Consider the following 17,770-nt stretch of genomic DNA (forward strand, 5'->3'; position numbering starts at 1 on the left):
TCAACGTTTGCTTGCGTTATATCGTCCCGAGGTGTTCGCAGCGCTTAAACGCAGAATCTTCTACAGGCGAATGTAAAAGAATCGCGACACGGAAATGGCAATTTTAATGAAATCACGAAATTTAATTGAAAACTAACATTTAGCTAATGGATTCGGCGAATTAACCGCGCTGAGGCGTAAAAAAACGCAGGAATTATTTCTCCTTCCCCTGGAAAACCACAGCCGATCGCGCCCGTCCGCATTTTTCCGACTGTGGACGTATGCGACGAACCGCAATAACGTTTAGCCAATATTCCATCAAATTGACTGGCCCGTGTCCTGTCTTTTTCTTCTTGATTCGCTCGCGAGAACGAACGAGCGAATATGGGAAACTCTTTTTCCACATTTCACCGCGGCGGCTCAATATAGCGTCGGGAGTTTTCACGAAATCGACACATTGTAATTTGTCGACTGTGCCGGTGTCATTTCGCAAAAATGTCTTTTAAATGGCAAATTGTGTTAAAAAAATTAATTTTTCCATTAACGTTAAGACTATTACATTAGATTTTTGTTAGTACATTTTCTATATCTTCGTATTTTTCTACTTCCACAATGAGAGAATTCTATTTTATAAAAGTTTTACTTTGAATCAAAAATATGCCAACGCGCGAGACTATGTGTCTGAGCAGAATAGCTGACTTATAATTTCAAGACAGTGTTTTATGCTTTAAATCTTTGTTTTTAGCAACGCACAATACTGTCTTGTGTCTCAAGTCTTACAACGTTGACAGAGTGTACACTCGTTTAAGACTTGAGACACAAGACAGTATTGTGCGTTGCTAAAAACAAAGATTTAAAGCATAAAACACTGTCTTAAAATTATAAGTCAGCTATTCTGCTCAGGCCCTATAGATATTTCACAGCCTAAGAGGATAATTATTTCGAGAGCAGCGCTCGCGGCGAGAGCTCCTGCGGATTAGCGGCGCGAAGAAAACAACGGGGACGCATATAATTTCGCCGACAAGCTAATCCGGTAGCCATGCCTTCGATAACGTCGGTTCCAGATTTACCCGTGGGACGGGCGGTAAATTTCGCAACTGACAAAGCCCGGAGCCCTTCGTTCCACTTCCGGGCCGCGGCCGGACCGATGTAATTAGTGCCCTCCGCGTTGGGCCACATCGGCGGAGATTATAATTGGACGCGTGAAATGTCTACCGATTAATAATCGGAGGAGCCGGGAAATGTGGCAGCGCAAGGTATGACCGATCACCGAACTTTCCGGTCCGCTTTTCGCCGAATTAATAGCGGGGTTAACCTCGAGGAAAATGGTGGACGTATAATAAGCCGATAAAGAATGGATGCTAATTCCGCGGAATTATAATGTATGCGTAACGTTATAACCAGGAATACTGAAAAATATAATCTTTAGACTTTAACCGGTAATCTCAAATTTCAAAAATCTGACGTTTATTATTTTTATTTTCTACCTCGAAATAATTTAATCCTTGAATTACAATTCAATGTAAAGTCGAATGTAAAATTGAGCGCAATATTGATCGAACAAATAATCGATCTTGCGTTGTTTGATCATTGAAAAGAAGAGGATGGTATTAATGTAACGGAAAATATCGCCGGCATTCGTCACGTTCACGACTAGACCGCCGCCGGATGCGGGAAACAAAGTTGAACGATATATCGTATTCGACATAACTTGATTGCCACTGTCTCTCCCTCTTTTCTTTCCCGTCCGTTCTTTCATTCGCCGCTCGTCGACTCGGCATAGCAGGCGTGTGGATATGATAGATCGTTTCTTCGGGGCCCAATTTTCAGCGTGTAACGCATCCTGCGTCTAACATCATGCGACGTTTTCGTCCTTCCGCCTGTTCTCTTCGTCTTATTTCTTTCCACACCACCCATCACCACCTAATGTATTTACCAATGTGCGCATGCACGTGGCCGCGCACGCATGCACGATCGATTGAAATTAAAATAACTGCCGATAATTTTTTAAATAACAATAATAGCAATTTGCAAAACACTCGAGATGTTTTCTTACAATTTATATCTCGCAGCCGTTTCATCGTGTTTTAGTGCATATCTTACGTGGGTGATCAATTCCTACGGATTTGAGAGGCTCCAGGATTACACTTGCCACGTATGTCGCTTGGCTCGAATGAAATATCGGAATACGTGGATTAGGCACCTGCGACGTTTAGCTACTCGTCCAAACTGTTCATCTTACTTTTGTATCTTTACGTGTACGATCGTCTGACGGCTTGACGATGTAAAATGCCGGCACGGCGGACCTTTTCCCGTCCGCTCGTATATTACGAGTCGACGGCACGTGTTACATCCCATATAAGCTCATCGTTCATAAAGCTCGTGGCCCCCGCGCGCGTCGCGACGACGTGGGTCGGGACGCCACTGACAAGCGTACACGAGTGCTCCGTCGTCCGCCAGACGTTTTCCCGCTGCGAGAACGATCCATTCGTCTTAGTAAGAAATGGTTGCGAGAAATCGAGTTTGAAGTGCGTTTTCGATGAGATAGCCAAATCTATACGTCGAGATTTTTTTTTCCCTCAAACATAACAAATGTAGTTTCCATTATGGGACAAATTACGATCCATCGATAATAATTGGTAACTACAACCATTCGCATAGTAATAATAACTTTATTGAATGCAATATGTAATACAACAGAAACGAACAATAATGATAATGCGGATAGTTGCAGGCGATGTACGAGGATGCAATAATAATCGTTATCGCGAGGCAATGAAATCTTGACGTTATTTAGCAGCAATAACTCTTGAATAATCGAGATGTTCTGAAAACAAGTTGCACGAAGTCGGTAACGTATAATATTATCGGTACAGCGCGCAGTACGGATGTTTAGCGAACGAGATTTCGTATGTAAATGCTCCCAGGAGTGACTATCTGCACACTGGTGCTACAACTCGGCGCGGTAGTAATTTAAATTGCGCAACTCCCGAGTGTTAGGGCTTCGCTCGAATACCTTGCTCCAGTTACGGCGCGCGGTTGTGTGCCACTCGTTATAGTAAAAGCGACATCGATAGTTACAAATGTCCGTTGTCAGACGGTACAACTCGTTCTCGTCAGTAATTCGTGAGCATTTACATGGCAAAACGATCGGGCACGTTTCGCGGTATCTCTCTACCGTTGCTCGCAAAGTATTAAATTATTTGCTACAACGTTGCGTAGAGTAATTGTTGCGTAACTATCGCTGAACATTTGCAACGTAATCGAATATATCGATAGGGGATTTTAATGCTGCACGTTCGAATGAGCGGAAAATGCGGCCGCGCGATAAAAGGACGGAACAAAATTTTAATTTACCACACGCGTCCTTTGTAATTTAACGAAATGAAAAAAATTACATAGGTTTGCAATTGCACGACGCCGCATTTCCGATACACGCTGCGTTCAATTAATTAATATTATCTACTTTGGCACATTGCGTTGCGTTTGACGCTTGCGAAAGCGTTAATAAAATCTTACGAGTCTGATCTAGTGTAGGTCCTTTTCTCCTTAGAACTATCATCTTCGCGAAACTCGTCTTCTCCTTCTTACCGGTGATAAGTCCTTATCGTCGATGGTACGTCGCGCGTGAAGGATAACTCTCGCGAAAAAAGAATCGTAAAGAAAAGCGCGAGGAGATGTTACGTGCGAGGAAAATGCGTACACGTGCAACGTCAGTCTTTACGGGCGAGTGTAAACGCGGTTTTCGTCGCGGCTGCTGCAAGTGTCATCGCGCGCCAGATGCGACACCGCGTAAACTTGCCCTCCACGTCGCGGATCCCTTCCGCAATTTTTCCTCCTTTAGAGAAGAGCGGCCCCACGGCGCTGTTTAATCATCGCTCGCGCAGGTAACCGCGCGCCCGAGGGCGAAAGTACGACGGTGCAGCAAGGGAGAGAGAGAGAGAGAGAGAAGAGAGGGGCGAGGGCAGGATGCAGCTGCGTTTCGTTGCGAGTTGCGTTTATCAGGCGAGTGCATCCATTTGCTGCGGATAGTCGAGACTGTGGCCTGTGATTTGCCGCAACTATCGCCGCTTGCATAAATCATTGACCGTTTCAGCCGTAAATAATCACGCTCATGAATCATTCGTTATTATTCAGTCGTAAATAATTTGAATTTCTCCTATCTACAGCCGATCAGTTTCCGCTCGGCTTCGATTTCCTTTGAACGAAAAGTTCTGTCGTTGTCTTTCTCGCACGCACCGGCAAAGTTTTTAATTTATTATTATCCGCTCTCGAAGCAAGGAGCATCGTATAAATACTTGCTTCGTTTGCCGGTACTTTTTTTTTATCTCTTTGTATTGTTCATCTTCGCCCCTTTGTTTTAAGTCAACGTTCTCTTGTTGTACTTATAGTGACTGCTAATTAGACTGATATTTTATAACTGCCGACTTCAAAATTAAATTAATAATACGACATCATTAAGAATAATTATGGATGTTTTTTTAATGCACTTCTTTTATCTACGAGATAAACTTTACTGCCTCGCCAAATACGAAAATACGAAATCATTCGCGTATATAATTCGGTATTTTGGTAAAGTGCATAACGCTCTTTCGTTTTTGTCGAGATGTGCGTAGAAAAATTCGCGATCAGCTTTTTATCCGGGAAAGCACGATGGTGGTAGGTCGTATCCGACGCAACCTCGTGCGTCACGTATTCTCCGCGCCATTTCTGGCTCTTCATCCCGTTCCACTTGCATTTCCTCTTTAGTCCTCTTCTTTTTTTCACGGTGCTGCTCGTAATTACGCCTGGAATAAAAGAAAGGCGCTCGTCGACAAAAGCGTACCCATAAAAGTTTTATTTTAACAATCCGTTTTATTATATGCAATCTAGAACGTTAATACAAGGCTGCCACGAATTGTCCCGCGAAGAAACGTTTGAAATAAGGGCACGTATAATTGTTCTCAAGCGATCGAGAGGAAGGAGTCAGCCTATATTATTTACTCGTTAAATAAATTTCTATAGGTAAAGAATTTTACATTCATATTAAGTACAATTATGAAAACGTTATTACATTAACTGTTACTAACTAACGTTATTATACTATACACATATCTACATGTATTTATATATATATATATATATATGCACGTGAAAATTATCGACAGTTTTGACAATTACATTTTTCATCAATCTAGGCGAACGCAACAGGCGGCTTTGATATATCCGTGTTGTATCTACGTTTTGTCGAAATCTATAGTTCTTTCGCTTCGCCGTTATGGAAGGTGCTCTTTTTATTCACATTAACTTGTTGCTTTTTCTCGTCTGTCAGCACGTATCTCCGTAGGGAGAAATTTCCAATTAATTCCTAGCTGCTGACAGTATATCAAGCAGCATTATTAACAATTGTTTTCTTAGATAAGTTATAGTTATTTCGTGGCTTTGTTGTCCTAGATGAAGGTATTCTAGATAATCCATTTGTCTTTTTATAATAGATAGGGGCGAAACTCAGCGTTTTCGCACAAAAATCCTTTAAGTATTATGGATTAATTGCTGATAACGCGGAAACTAATTTGGAAAGCGACAATAGCCATTGTGTTTATATATAAAGGCCGAAATTTTTAATCTGTGGAACGAGTATTACGGCAGAGGAAAACGCATTAACATTTGTGGTTATACGCTATTATTTGGCGTAATATCCCGCAAAACTGTACAACTATATTCCTGTAATGACCGTAATTTGCGGAATCATGGAAACGCGCGCGCGCTGTATCGGCAAAATTTATTTTCCAGCGAGAGCATTATTCGTGGCAAATGTATTTCGCGCAGCAAAAAATTATTCTGCGTATAATGGCGACGTATACTGGTCGGTTTTAAAAGGTTACCGCCGCGCGCATTGAAGTTTTTACATGGCCAGTAATAACTTTTAATGAAAACAAATGATGGTATCGCAGCCCGGGGGAGTGTTCCGCGCGCATCTCTCGTATAAACTGTTACAGCCATTCCGGACTCTGGTTGTTTATACAAGGTGTCTCTGAAGTGTTGGACACCCTTTGATTTTTCTTTAGTTTACATTTCATTGAACATTTTATTTTTCGTAACTTAGTTTTTGCTTGAGTCTCGCCGTTAATATCCCGTTGAAGTAAAGTCCTAATGAAATGATTCACGAGAGACAGAATTCGAATATCTCTTCGTAATCCTATAGTTCAATTCGTGATAATTTCGTAATACTTAACCACTCATAACGTAAAAGTTAATAATATCTTTTATATGTGTTATAGTATTGAAATTATCTATTCGGGAACATAGAAACCATTTCGCATCTTCAACATTTGTGAAAGGATATACCCTGTATATTCGATATTCGTACTAAGAGCATGGAGAAAATTCGAACCATCACGTTAACGTTCAAACCTGATTCTATTTGTTAACGAAAGCACAAAATGAACTGGCCGTCGATGTAATGTTCCCGTTGTTTGTGTACCGGGCTACATTTATCGGCATAATAGAGCCGGGCTGTAGTAGATTACATGGCTATTTCATACGCGCTTATTCAGAACGTGCTCGTTGTTCAATTCAGTTTTGTGTAATTCTAACCTCTCGTGTTTCCACGATTTTGCAATTAGATATTCCGTAAATAGGAAGAGCGCACGTCAGTCGTTCATTCGTCGTTTATTTCGTGCCCGGGTGGGTAGTCGTGATTAGTCGTGCGGCGCAAATAATTATTGCTAATTGCGGGATGGAATACAAAACGTCATCACGCTGTCGGTTGCGGATTTAATATAATATCACAATGCAATTTAGATCGAAATTAATAGTAGAAACTGCAACGTCATAAATGCAGTCGAGAAATGCTTTATATTTAATTAATTACATCTGTTTTCGAATGGCTCAACCGTAACGTGTTTCGAAACTCACACTACTGGTGTGTTCAGTTTATTATCAAGTATCGTATACCTTATGGTACATTTACTACCGATAAACAAACGTAACGTATGACAGAATAAATGCCTAGAGTTGTATATTGCAAAAGATATTAATTTAAACAATAGCAATCTAAAATATTGAATGAAAGAATGATACACAATACAAATATTATAACTCATTAATAATCAAAAGAAATTATTATTATACTGTATTATCGTATTTTGTGAAAGCAGAAGGTAAAAGCTAACGCCATCACCCAAGGATATCTTTATCTTAACTCTTTTTTACATGACATCAGTAATTGAAAAGGTAATTAATACGTGATTTCTTTTAGTAGATACAAAGTATTTTTTTTCGTTAATATGTAAAAAATATTTCTCTTGGTCGATACTCTTGCAACTAAAACAAATCTTCATAATACTAGAGTTAATTGTCAAAACTGATAAACGACTATGCTGTAGTTATAACGAGTAAGCGAACGCAAGAGAGAAAAAGAGAGAGAGGGAGAGAGATGATCGGCAATCGAGGGTGGTCTGTAGATATAGGGGGAAACCAACAGGGAGAATGGTGACCATCCCCACGTTGCTTCGGGGCCTGCAGGTGGCAGAGTAAACGGGAAGGGATCGCCGTAATTACGCGATTCTCGCGGGGCCGCCGAGGGAGGAAAATCTACAGGCACGATCGGCGGGGGATGGAAGTTACGCAAGATGATGCAATGGTGTATGTACGCGAGCACACGCAATTCCGAATGGAATTTTTAATCGATTCCGCGCAATTTTCCCTTCGCCCGCGGCTCGCTGTCGGCGTTTCGTCAATGCGAACCACGCGAATCCATTGTTCCTTTGGCGGACTTTGGCCAATTGCGCGAATCAACGTCTATACCCGGAGGCCGATTAATGGTCAATCGCTCGATTCTTTGTCGCATAAGTGCGATTTTATGTCGCCGGTTTCACGCCAGCCACTTTGCCGAAGTTTCGAGCTTGGATAATCGGGGTGAATTGATTTTAATTTCTTACTTTCGATTCGATTCTTAGACCTTAGATTGGCCGATTGATATCTTTTACGTGATGGAATGTTATTTGCATCTAAACGCGCAAATATCATTTTGCATACTATTTTAACATTTTCTTTGACATTATTTGCGTATGTAATTATGCATATGTTTCAATTATGTTTGTGGAATTATTCTAACAATAAATCACAAAGTTCAAATAGCTTAATTTGAAATAGAGACATAATTAACTTAATAACGGGTTTCTGTTTTCAATTTGATTCATTTATTACTATCGAAGGATAGCACTTTGACATATTGTTCGACGCATTAGTATTATGAAATGAGATTTGCATTACATCAGATCAGGATCGCGGTAATAACGGATATAATAATAATGTTTCTCTCGTCCTAATAAGTCTTTCTTAACCTGGCCATGTAATTTTCCTTAACCCAGAAGCAAAAGGCGTCGAGTTCCTCGGAAGATGATCTTAGCGAGATAATTTCCCCAGAGGCTGCATCACTTTTGTAGGCTCCTTGTTATCTTTTCCAGGATAAACTTGGTAACGCGTTAAGCAGACGTTACGTTGTAATCATAATGTCATGCTCGCGTTAAAATCATATTCGCGCGTTTTTATTTTTCCGCGTGTTGCCTTGGTCGAATTTGGAACACGTCATCACGGGCGCGTGTGCGCGACGTCACTCGACATTTTCGCGAAAAGTTCGTCGGTATCATCCGTTACGACGACACGTCGCGTTTCCGCGTTGTACCTTGGAGCACGACCGATTTAACGGGCAGGATTAATACAACGGGACGCGTTTTATCTGTCACGGGCGAAAAAAAAGGGATGCCAGCGCACCACGTCGTCTAGGCTGATAGCTGTGGCGTAAAGCGAACGCACAACGATGTCCGCTTCGAGTTGTAAACAATACGCGATATGCAGGGCGACTCGTGTGCGTCGTTACCGCTGGATGCACCCCTTTTATAGCGATAATTCATCGTGCGAACACATTTACACGCGTCACGGTGCGCGGTGTTCCGTTTTCCATCCGTTGCTCTCGCACATTACGTGTACCATGTGCTATCGCGTGTCTTACTGCACGATTTTTTACACGGTTCGACATGCATTTTATCGATGTGGATATTTTTCTAAAGTATACTTGATGAAGTACTTTAGTAACAGTACTTTAAGAATCATACGTGTAACGTTTTTATAATGTTTACTTTGGAGTACCTACCTTTGCAGTACATTTAGAAATTCTAATGAAACTTTATAAATGTAATGTACAATTCAGAAAATGCTACATATCGAGTTAAACTAAAGTAGATTTCGAATAAATAGGATGCAATAGAAGGAGCGAAGTGCGGAGTTAGAATACACAAGGGCGCAGTAGAACATGCCATTATAAGTCAGACACGGCGTAAAGGTATTTCGGCTCACTTTACTTCTCACTTTATACGCTGTATATTCCGGTACTTAAGTCTCTTTACCGACTTTCAGCTTTTTATTATAATTTCTTTATGGTCGGATTATTGCAATTGACAACAAAAAATTCTGAATACCGGGAGTTCTCAATCTTTACCGCGTTGTGTGCAACCGCGACACTCTGTTGTCGCGTGTATAATTTACCGTAGACCACTGGTACGTAGAGTGGAAAGAAAAAAGGGGGACGGGTGTGTGAATGCGGCGCGTTACACGTGTCGCATGCGTTTACCCGATGGCGCGCAGATACATACCTTGTAAACAATGTTCGCGGCATGACTCGTATAGCCATGCGAACGACCGCCCGCTGCAACCGGATACACCCGTTTTTCGCAACAATGATTCATCGCCCGAACGTTTTAAACGTGCGTCTGTCCATGGACGACGCTAAAATTTTTCGTCGAACATCCTTTTTCAGCGGCCAGAGGGGCGTAGCCCTGTCGAGCGGCGGGAGTGTGAAAAGTGTAAAAACCCACGAATTTAAAAAGACCCATAATTTTATTTTCCATCACAATATTAAAAATAATTTATCAGATTTATCAGAAATTGGCTTAATTGAAATATGTATTAATCTAATAGTTTATATTGCTTATTTGATGCACACCACATGCGTATTGTTTTATTATATACGATTTGTTTATTTATATTGGCAAATATGACTTTTGTGCGTGGTATTTGATTATTAAAATGAAAGGCCCCATCAGTAAACTCGGTGGAAGAGATATAAAATATAAAATATGCCGTTTTATTGATCGTCGCATACGCGCTTGTTCATATATCGTTTGTAATTGGCCCTTATCACTCTATTCCATCCACTATCTCATCTTTACTTTTTTCCACATAAGTGCCATCAAATATTTGTCTTATGACGATGTATCGGTGTGTATCGAGCATATTCTCGCTTCGTAGCACATCGTTATATCGTAATTGAAAATGCCAGAATGGCTTGACGGCAAGGAAAAGATTTTTCATCGAAATTATTTTGTCCCTGTAATAAATTTCGGCGCTTTGAAGAGAATCAAGTAGGTCAGTCAGCGTTACGTATTCTTTATATTACATTTAGCGTTCGTATTTCTTAAATTCAAGTTCTACTTCTATAACTTGACGTTTAAAGTTTTGTTACGGTAATACGACAAAATCATGGGCATCGTGGTGAAACGAGAGACCGCGGAAACGACGCGACAGGGAAGAAGCCGTCGTAAATTTTCCAGTGACGAGCAACTGCCGCCTGCTGCTGCTGCTGGTGGTGCTGCTGCTGCAAATATGCAGCTGCGTCAAATGCACAAAGCGAGATCGCCCAACCATCTCGCCTGTCGTAAGCGTTTTCACGCCTCCGTCATTCGTGCTTTGGAAACGGCGAACAAAGAAAATTGCTGCTGGCTCTCGTGTCACACGCAAATTTCACTCCGTGCCTGCTCGATCGGTCATCCATTGAAAGATGCCGAGGCTTAGCTTTCTTGTGAACTCTGACCCGAGCGTTTTCGAATCGACACCTAACTTTTTGGTTTGCAAATACTTCTGTGATAAATGGATAAATCGAGAGGGTCAGTTTGAAGTTTATTTTTCTGCAGCGGAAATGTCGGGACATTATTTTTTTGTGTGGACCATAAACGCGTGCAGGTGAAAGGCTTTTCGCGAGTGATATTCTATGATTCGACGTAGAAACCCACCCACATTGGGATGTCGAATTCAAATGTTTTTTAGCCATTGCATTTGTTCTAAAAATATTAAAAAAAATCCCACACACATCTTCTCTCCCACACACAGACGCGCGCGATTTTTCGCACTAAAGTGCCTATACGCATCACGCTATATACGTGCGCGCAATTCGCATTTTTCGATAGAGCTCGGTCCAGCTCTTTGATTTGTAACCCCAATAGTCCGCGCCGTAAACGAACTCGATCGATGCGCGGCCCCCGACATCCGAAACGCGCGCGCGGCAGAGATAATCCTTTCGGTGCACTCTCCATTTAGTAAAGTTCGTATGGGCCGTGGTGTGTGCTACGGGTCGCTTCGATTTTCAGAGCGAGACGGACGAACGGACGGAGAACGAGGGGGGGGGGGGGCGAGGGGGAGGGGGCAGAGAGGGCAAAAGGGAAGTCCGCGTTTACGAGCGCGGTTCGCATTTTGCGTTATGGCCGAGGAAATCTGCGTCGCGCGTCCGTGTGCCTCGCGTGTACGCGAAAGCTCGCGCGCGCATGCGGCTGCACCGGCGCATATCCGCATTGTTATGGCTACATTTCCGGTTGTTTGTCGTGCGAGAAGGGACTTGGCAGCTCGCCGTACGTACGTACGTACGTACGTACGTAGACGATCGTGGCACGACCCCGCGGTGAGCTCGTGTGTATGACACGTAATGCCAACGCGATATCTCGACTTCCATTCCTCACATCGATGGACTCGCGCTTCGAAAACTCTTGACATCGGCTTGTATCTCTTGAATTCTAAACGCTACGATCTTTTCCGATGTGTCATGCGACATTTTGAATGCTCGCCAAATTTGTACGTCACCGTTTAACAAAGTTATAAAAATATATTGCGGTTATATGTACATTTTTTTTCATTATTGGCGGAGATTTGTGACACACATACACATACACACATAACGTGCAGGCAAAATCGTGTCTGCAACGTTTGCCAAAGCTATATCTATCTATTTTATTTCTTTTTGGAGAAAATTCGATATTTCTCGTGGAAAGACCGCGCTCTCGAAGCTGAAAAGACGAAAGCCGAATAATTGTCGCACGTTTACCGCATCCCGTAAATAATCACTTGGTACTTGGGTACTGTTTATTGGGAATTCCGGAACGAAGGATGCTGATTAATGTTCCGAAATCGGAATCGCGCTCCAGCGTGAAATCGCGGCCGTATCCGCTTTTCATTCGGTTTTTTGCGGGCCATATATCGGCTTGTATCGTTCTCTTTTATTTCGGAACGGCGCACGAAGTGAAATTCAATTTGTCAATTTGCATACGTGCCGAAATAAAATCTATCAGGCTTCCGAGAGTTGTAGTTTCCGTTTGTTATTACTTCTTCCTAAATCCCAAAGAGTTGGCTCTTCATCATCCAGAAGCAATCCGAATCGTCGACATTTCGTGAAAAATCATATCCGTTAAAATCTCTAGATGATAAAACCATTTTTAAACTATAAAATAATATATTGCTGTGGTATTTTCGTTTCTCTTTTTATTATTTTTTTTTACGTTTTCATCTCGAAGCAAGAATCGAATTGTGTCTTGCTAGAAGTATTTTTTACAAGAATTCTTAACTCTATTCTCATTTTTTTAAAAGAAGCATTGTTTCTGTGTATTTTCTTTCATTTCTGGCAAAGTATTTCAATCTCAAATAATTTTTTTTTTCGTCGATTTTATGCAACAAGAACACATTTTGACACGATGTGATTCAAGTTCTTTTAAGGTATCATCAATGTGAAATTATGAAACATTAGTTTACGGATTTTTTAAAATTTGAGACGAATGTGCAGATAGCGATAGGATGTATGAGCGACAAATTAATGGGGAATAATAAAAGGATATTTTTAAGGTATTTATAAAGACTCGTATATCAGCTAACTCGAAGCATCTTATATTTATTAGTCCTTTTTCCACGAATGTGCCGTGGATATTTATCCGAGAGTATCCACGAGAGACTTTCGCCCTTGACCGAGCACGTGTAATAGCGTGTATCGAGAATGACGTCGATCCAGGGCCGATGTGTGCTCTGCCCGGTTTTCAGAGCCCCGCCGTATCTATTACCGTAATCTTCCGCCTTGCCGAGCGAGAATGCCGGATTCCGACTTTGAAGCTCGCTTTTGCTGCCACGGCGAAAGTCGAATCGGAAAGTCCTCTCCGTTCTTCCGGTGAACTTGAAATCGATTTAACTTTCCGACGTTTCTCGGGTACCTCCTCGTTTACTCGATGTACTCACGGCAAAAGTGATTTCGAAAAATATTCCCTCGCTGGGCAACGAACGGAGAGAAAAACATCGCGTAATATATTCGTATATTAATATAATGAACGAAGTGACTAATTGTTAAGCGAGCAAGCGTTCTTCTATTACAAAAACGTTTCCTAGGCGCGTCACATAAATCACGGTTCCTCGGGTTGGATTCAATTAATTGCAGCTTCACGGAAATGATCCTCGGGCGTCATAAATGGGTCGTCGCTTTACCAATTGTACCGGATTCCCCCGTTATACCCGGCGTACTACAATGCCGGCTATAAAAACGAGAAAGAGCGGGGTGAAACGGAAAAGTTTTCGCGGTTGCTAAAATGGAAAAGTGTGGAGACGGCGGGCATTGTTTCCGGTAACAGGTGCCATTTTCGCGAATGGCACAGTTACCGTGCATTCTCGCCGCGCTCGCGCTCGCGCGCGCGTGGAGCACGTCGACCACGTGCACATACAGAGGGAGCAGAGGCAGGAAGAGCGAGATCGTCGTGTTACGCTATACGTGTCCTATTCAGAAATGCGCCCTGTTCAAAGACCCATTACGAAAATGACCATTAAAATAAATTACTCTCATCACGCCGGCTATAGCGATGGTTTGCTGGCTGCCTATAACGCCAAGCCGGCTAGCTCGATGGCTGCGAATACGTGACACGGAAATAGTCGGCGGTACGAATCAATTTACGTAAATAATAGAGAGAGTGCGCGGCTCGCGCCTGGACCGCTAACAATGGGAAAATTCGCGCCACCGGATACACGGCACTGGCCATTAAATCGGACGCATTACGGGTGTACGTGCGAACTTGAAATTTCCCAGCTTAAGCGTACCGTGCTTTTGGAAATATTTCGATGGAATTTATGATATCAAAAAATTTCACAAATCGCATTTGAAGTTTGTAAAAAATTATCAAAACCATATTTTAAGCGTTGATTCGCCACAATAATCGCCACAATCCATAATATTTTACAACCGTATGTAAAAATAATATTGGTTATTACTAGAACGCTATTGTTTTTTTTTTCATAGTTAATCATATGATTATACATAGAGGCATACACTGAAAAAAAAAACTTAGATTCAAGAAAATATTTTTTCACATAGTACCAATGGCCTTATTTACTTAATATAATCATATATTTATTTAGAATTAGATATCTTTACTTAAATTAAGTAAAAAGGTACTACGTGAAAAAATATTTTCTTGGATCTAAGTATTTTTTTTCAGTGTATAAAAAAAGAATATTTGTTTCAATTAATAGGATTGTTTCAAAGCTTTCGTAACTTTTTACAAATTTTATTATAATAATATATGACAAGATGACATTAATTAATTAATGTTATTTTTTCTTTTTTAATAAGACACTTTGCATTGTTTCTGTTTGGTCTATTCCTTATTCGCAAAATTCAAGAAATGTTGAACTAACATAATCTTTTGCAAACGCAAAGACTTTAAAATCGCTTGATATAAGTAATGAGCTGTTATAATATTTAGATAATTTGTTAGAACCCAAACTATCGCATAACAGCTTCATCTTTTCCTCGTCGTATCAAAGCTAAGCTTAAAATATAGATATTACAATTACAACGATTAATAAAATGATAATTTTTTAATCTATCTGATACATCTAAAAAGGAGATAGAGTTAATTAAAAATATAATTTAGAAGTTTGTGGATGAAGATAATAATGCTTTTATTTTTTGTAAATTTTGATAGAAATATATTCACAGATTTCTCTTTTATAATATTATTACCAGCGTATTTTTTATAGCTATACAGGCAAATTTTTTTCAATTATAGCGCGTAATATTTTAATCGGTAAACGGACTACTCTCTGTTTGTACGGTTCGGATCTGTATAGATTCACGTCAGAATTAAAACCGGTGTTTGTACTAGCGGGGCACATTGCCTTTATACAAATGGCATTTATACGTGCCCGAGTTCTACAAACATTTCCAGTAAACCTTGTTTGTACCAGTATTACACTGATATTTTTAATTCTCGCCGGCTTGTACACGAATCGACTTTCCTGTTTACGGAAACCAACAACATCTGTTATTTCAAATTTATGCTTGGCTACAAACATACCTATATTTAGCTTTGACGTTGCATATGCATTTCCAAAAAACACTCTTTTTTATTATCGATAACATGCAAATTATTTTTATCAGTTTGCTTACATCAGATTGTCGTCAATAGTATTTTTTTCAATTTGCAAGGTAGAATTGTTTTCTATTCTATTCCAAAAAGGCACATTCTGTGAACAACTCTTCGTTAGACTCTGTTTTCATAAAGTATATCTTTTTGTTAACTTTCACGTGATGGCCGTAATCGATAAACTTTGCCGTAGGCGACTCTCTCTCTCTCTCTCTCTCTCTCTCTCTCTCTCTTTCTTTCTCTAGCGGGTTTGGGAAATAGCAGAATAATTCATTTATAGCGAACACTATAATTCCATTTCACTGGGTAGTGACATTAACTTAACGATCGATCGCGCGAAACAAAACATCGGATAATTTCCATTGTATCTCGATATTGCATCGCACTTTTTCTGAGTAATATCGACTATCGTTATCACCACGTTTCTTCGATATTAATTATTACGTCCGACAGCATATCAGAAACTGTGCGCGTGGAGAAACACGCGCGGCGGTAATTGAATCTCTTCGTTCCATTAAAATTCTGCAAGCAGAGTCGATCTCTTACTAGAAGAGGCCTCTCTTTTTCTCTTTATGTGTATGCTTTTTTTTATCGTAGTTCTAAATGATAGGGAAGATCTATTTCATTCGCATTTGTCGGAAATTTTCTGTCTTTATTTTTCACCGCGGCGTGGAATCTTTTTCGCACGGAAGTCAAACGTGCGTTCGATGGCGGATAAAATGCCAGTACATCAAAATCCTTTTTCGGCACGATTCAGCAAATATTGACGCTCGCGAATTGAAATTTGCATCGACAGCGAAATTGGCAAAATATTTCCGTACGTAAAAGAGGACGTTAGGCTGCGGTGGCGGTGAAAACGAGACGAGAGTTGAGAGGAACGGCAAAAGGGAACGAGGGTCTTCCCGCGGGATACGACCGGACGAAGGGAAAACTGTAGCCTTAAATTTAATATGACGCGTGCTACGATCGATTCAGGACGCGCTTTCCAGCCACTCGTTCCGCCAATCGAATTCCATGGCATATATTATGCGGCTTCTCGGTACTGTTCCACAGGATGCAACATGCGCGCCGAGTGTTTTCACGATCGTTTTATTTGGCGAAATAGAACTATCGTTTCTTTTCATTGTTTCTCCGAGCTTACACTATGCGCGAAACGCATCGTTAGATTTCCATAAAACTCGAAGTATCGAGATAAAACAGAATATAAAGATTAGCTCGGTTACTGCGAAGCTATTTTTTTTTTGTAAATGTACGTACCTATGTTAAGGTTGTTATATCGTTAACTGTATTTGCTATATTTTACTAATCTGCGGATTTATCAATTTCTGATATATGGATTGAAAAGATTATCAGATAAATGATATATCTATCTATATCTATTATATATATATTATAATATATATATATTTATTATATATATATATATAATAAGAAATGTACATCATTGAGGAAGAAAATAGATAGTCTTTAATTTATTTTATTTTAAAATCTTTAAAAATTATTTATCAGTTTGTAATCTGATACATAGAACCTAACAATTTCACATACACAACTAATTAAAATTGTCATTTTTATTGGCCCGTTTGTCTAATAATGATCTATTTTTCGATTTTCAGGGTCCGGTCGGAGAGGTGGGCGGCGTGAGGCTGCCACTGCAGTCATTACATGGATACGGATCTGTGTTCATGTACTCGGCGTCGACGAGTCCCGGGGGTGGAGGTGGCCAGGGTGGCGGAGGCGGGGGTGAAGTCACTCTCCGCCTCCGCGAACCCGAGGACATTCCCGAAGAGGTCCTCGCCCGCCTCGAGGACACCGCCACCCTCTCCATCTCTCTTCAAAGCGATGCAGTCCTGAGGCTAGGGGCGGCTGGCGCAGGTAACATGCCTCTTACCCTCTTCTTCACGTTTGCTTACTGATCAAACATAAAACGCGCGCAGAAGTGCGCTTGTTATGATACCGTAGAAGATGGTTAGACATGAAAGTTGCTACGATCGATCAAGTAATTCCAACAAAAATAGCGTTCTATAGCCCGGTAGGCGACTAAATTATATTGATATGTTAAAGTTTTGTCAGAATAGCTAGAAGCGGCCAATGCCAACACGAAAAGGCAACGTTTTATAAGTACAAAGCGAAGATTAACTCCCATCTTATATTATAATACATTATTAAGATTATAGCACCTAACTATATGAGACTCTATGGCGTATAAATCGATTTCTGTAGTATAATAATAGCTTTAATGTTTTATTTAAATTTATTCCCATGCTTTTTCGCATTAAGATCGACCGCTGTATTTCGTTTGTTTCTTT

At 40.7% G+C, this 17,770-nt stretch overlaps 1 protein-coding gene across 9 annotated transcripts in view; it reads left to right on the forward strand.

Annotated features, from left to right (window-relative positions):
* Positions 1-17,770, forward strand: part of LOC139768339 (uncharacterized) — a 391,369-nt gene that overhangs the window by 205,915 nt on the left and 167,684 nt on the right. For all 9 annotated transcript variants that reach the window (XM_071698423.1, XM_071698422.1, XM_071698420.1 and 6 more), the window contains one exon: positions 17,078-17,336. In XM_071698423.1, the coding sequence (XP_071554524.1) occupies positions 17,078-17,336 (259 nt within the window). The remainder of the gene's footprint in view (positions 1-17,077; positions 17,337-17,770) is intronic.

Source organism: Temnothorax nylanderi, unplaced genomic scaffold, assembly GCF_030848795.1.
Source record: "Temnothorax nylanderi isolate EJ_2023f unplaced genomic scaffold, tnyl_v1.0 TNYL_tig0015_pilon, whole genome shotgun sequence".
NCBI lineage: Eukaryota > Metazoa > Arthropoda > Insecta > Hymenoptera > Formicidae > Temnothorax > Temnothorax nylanderi.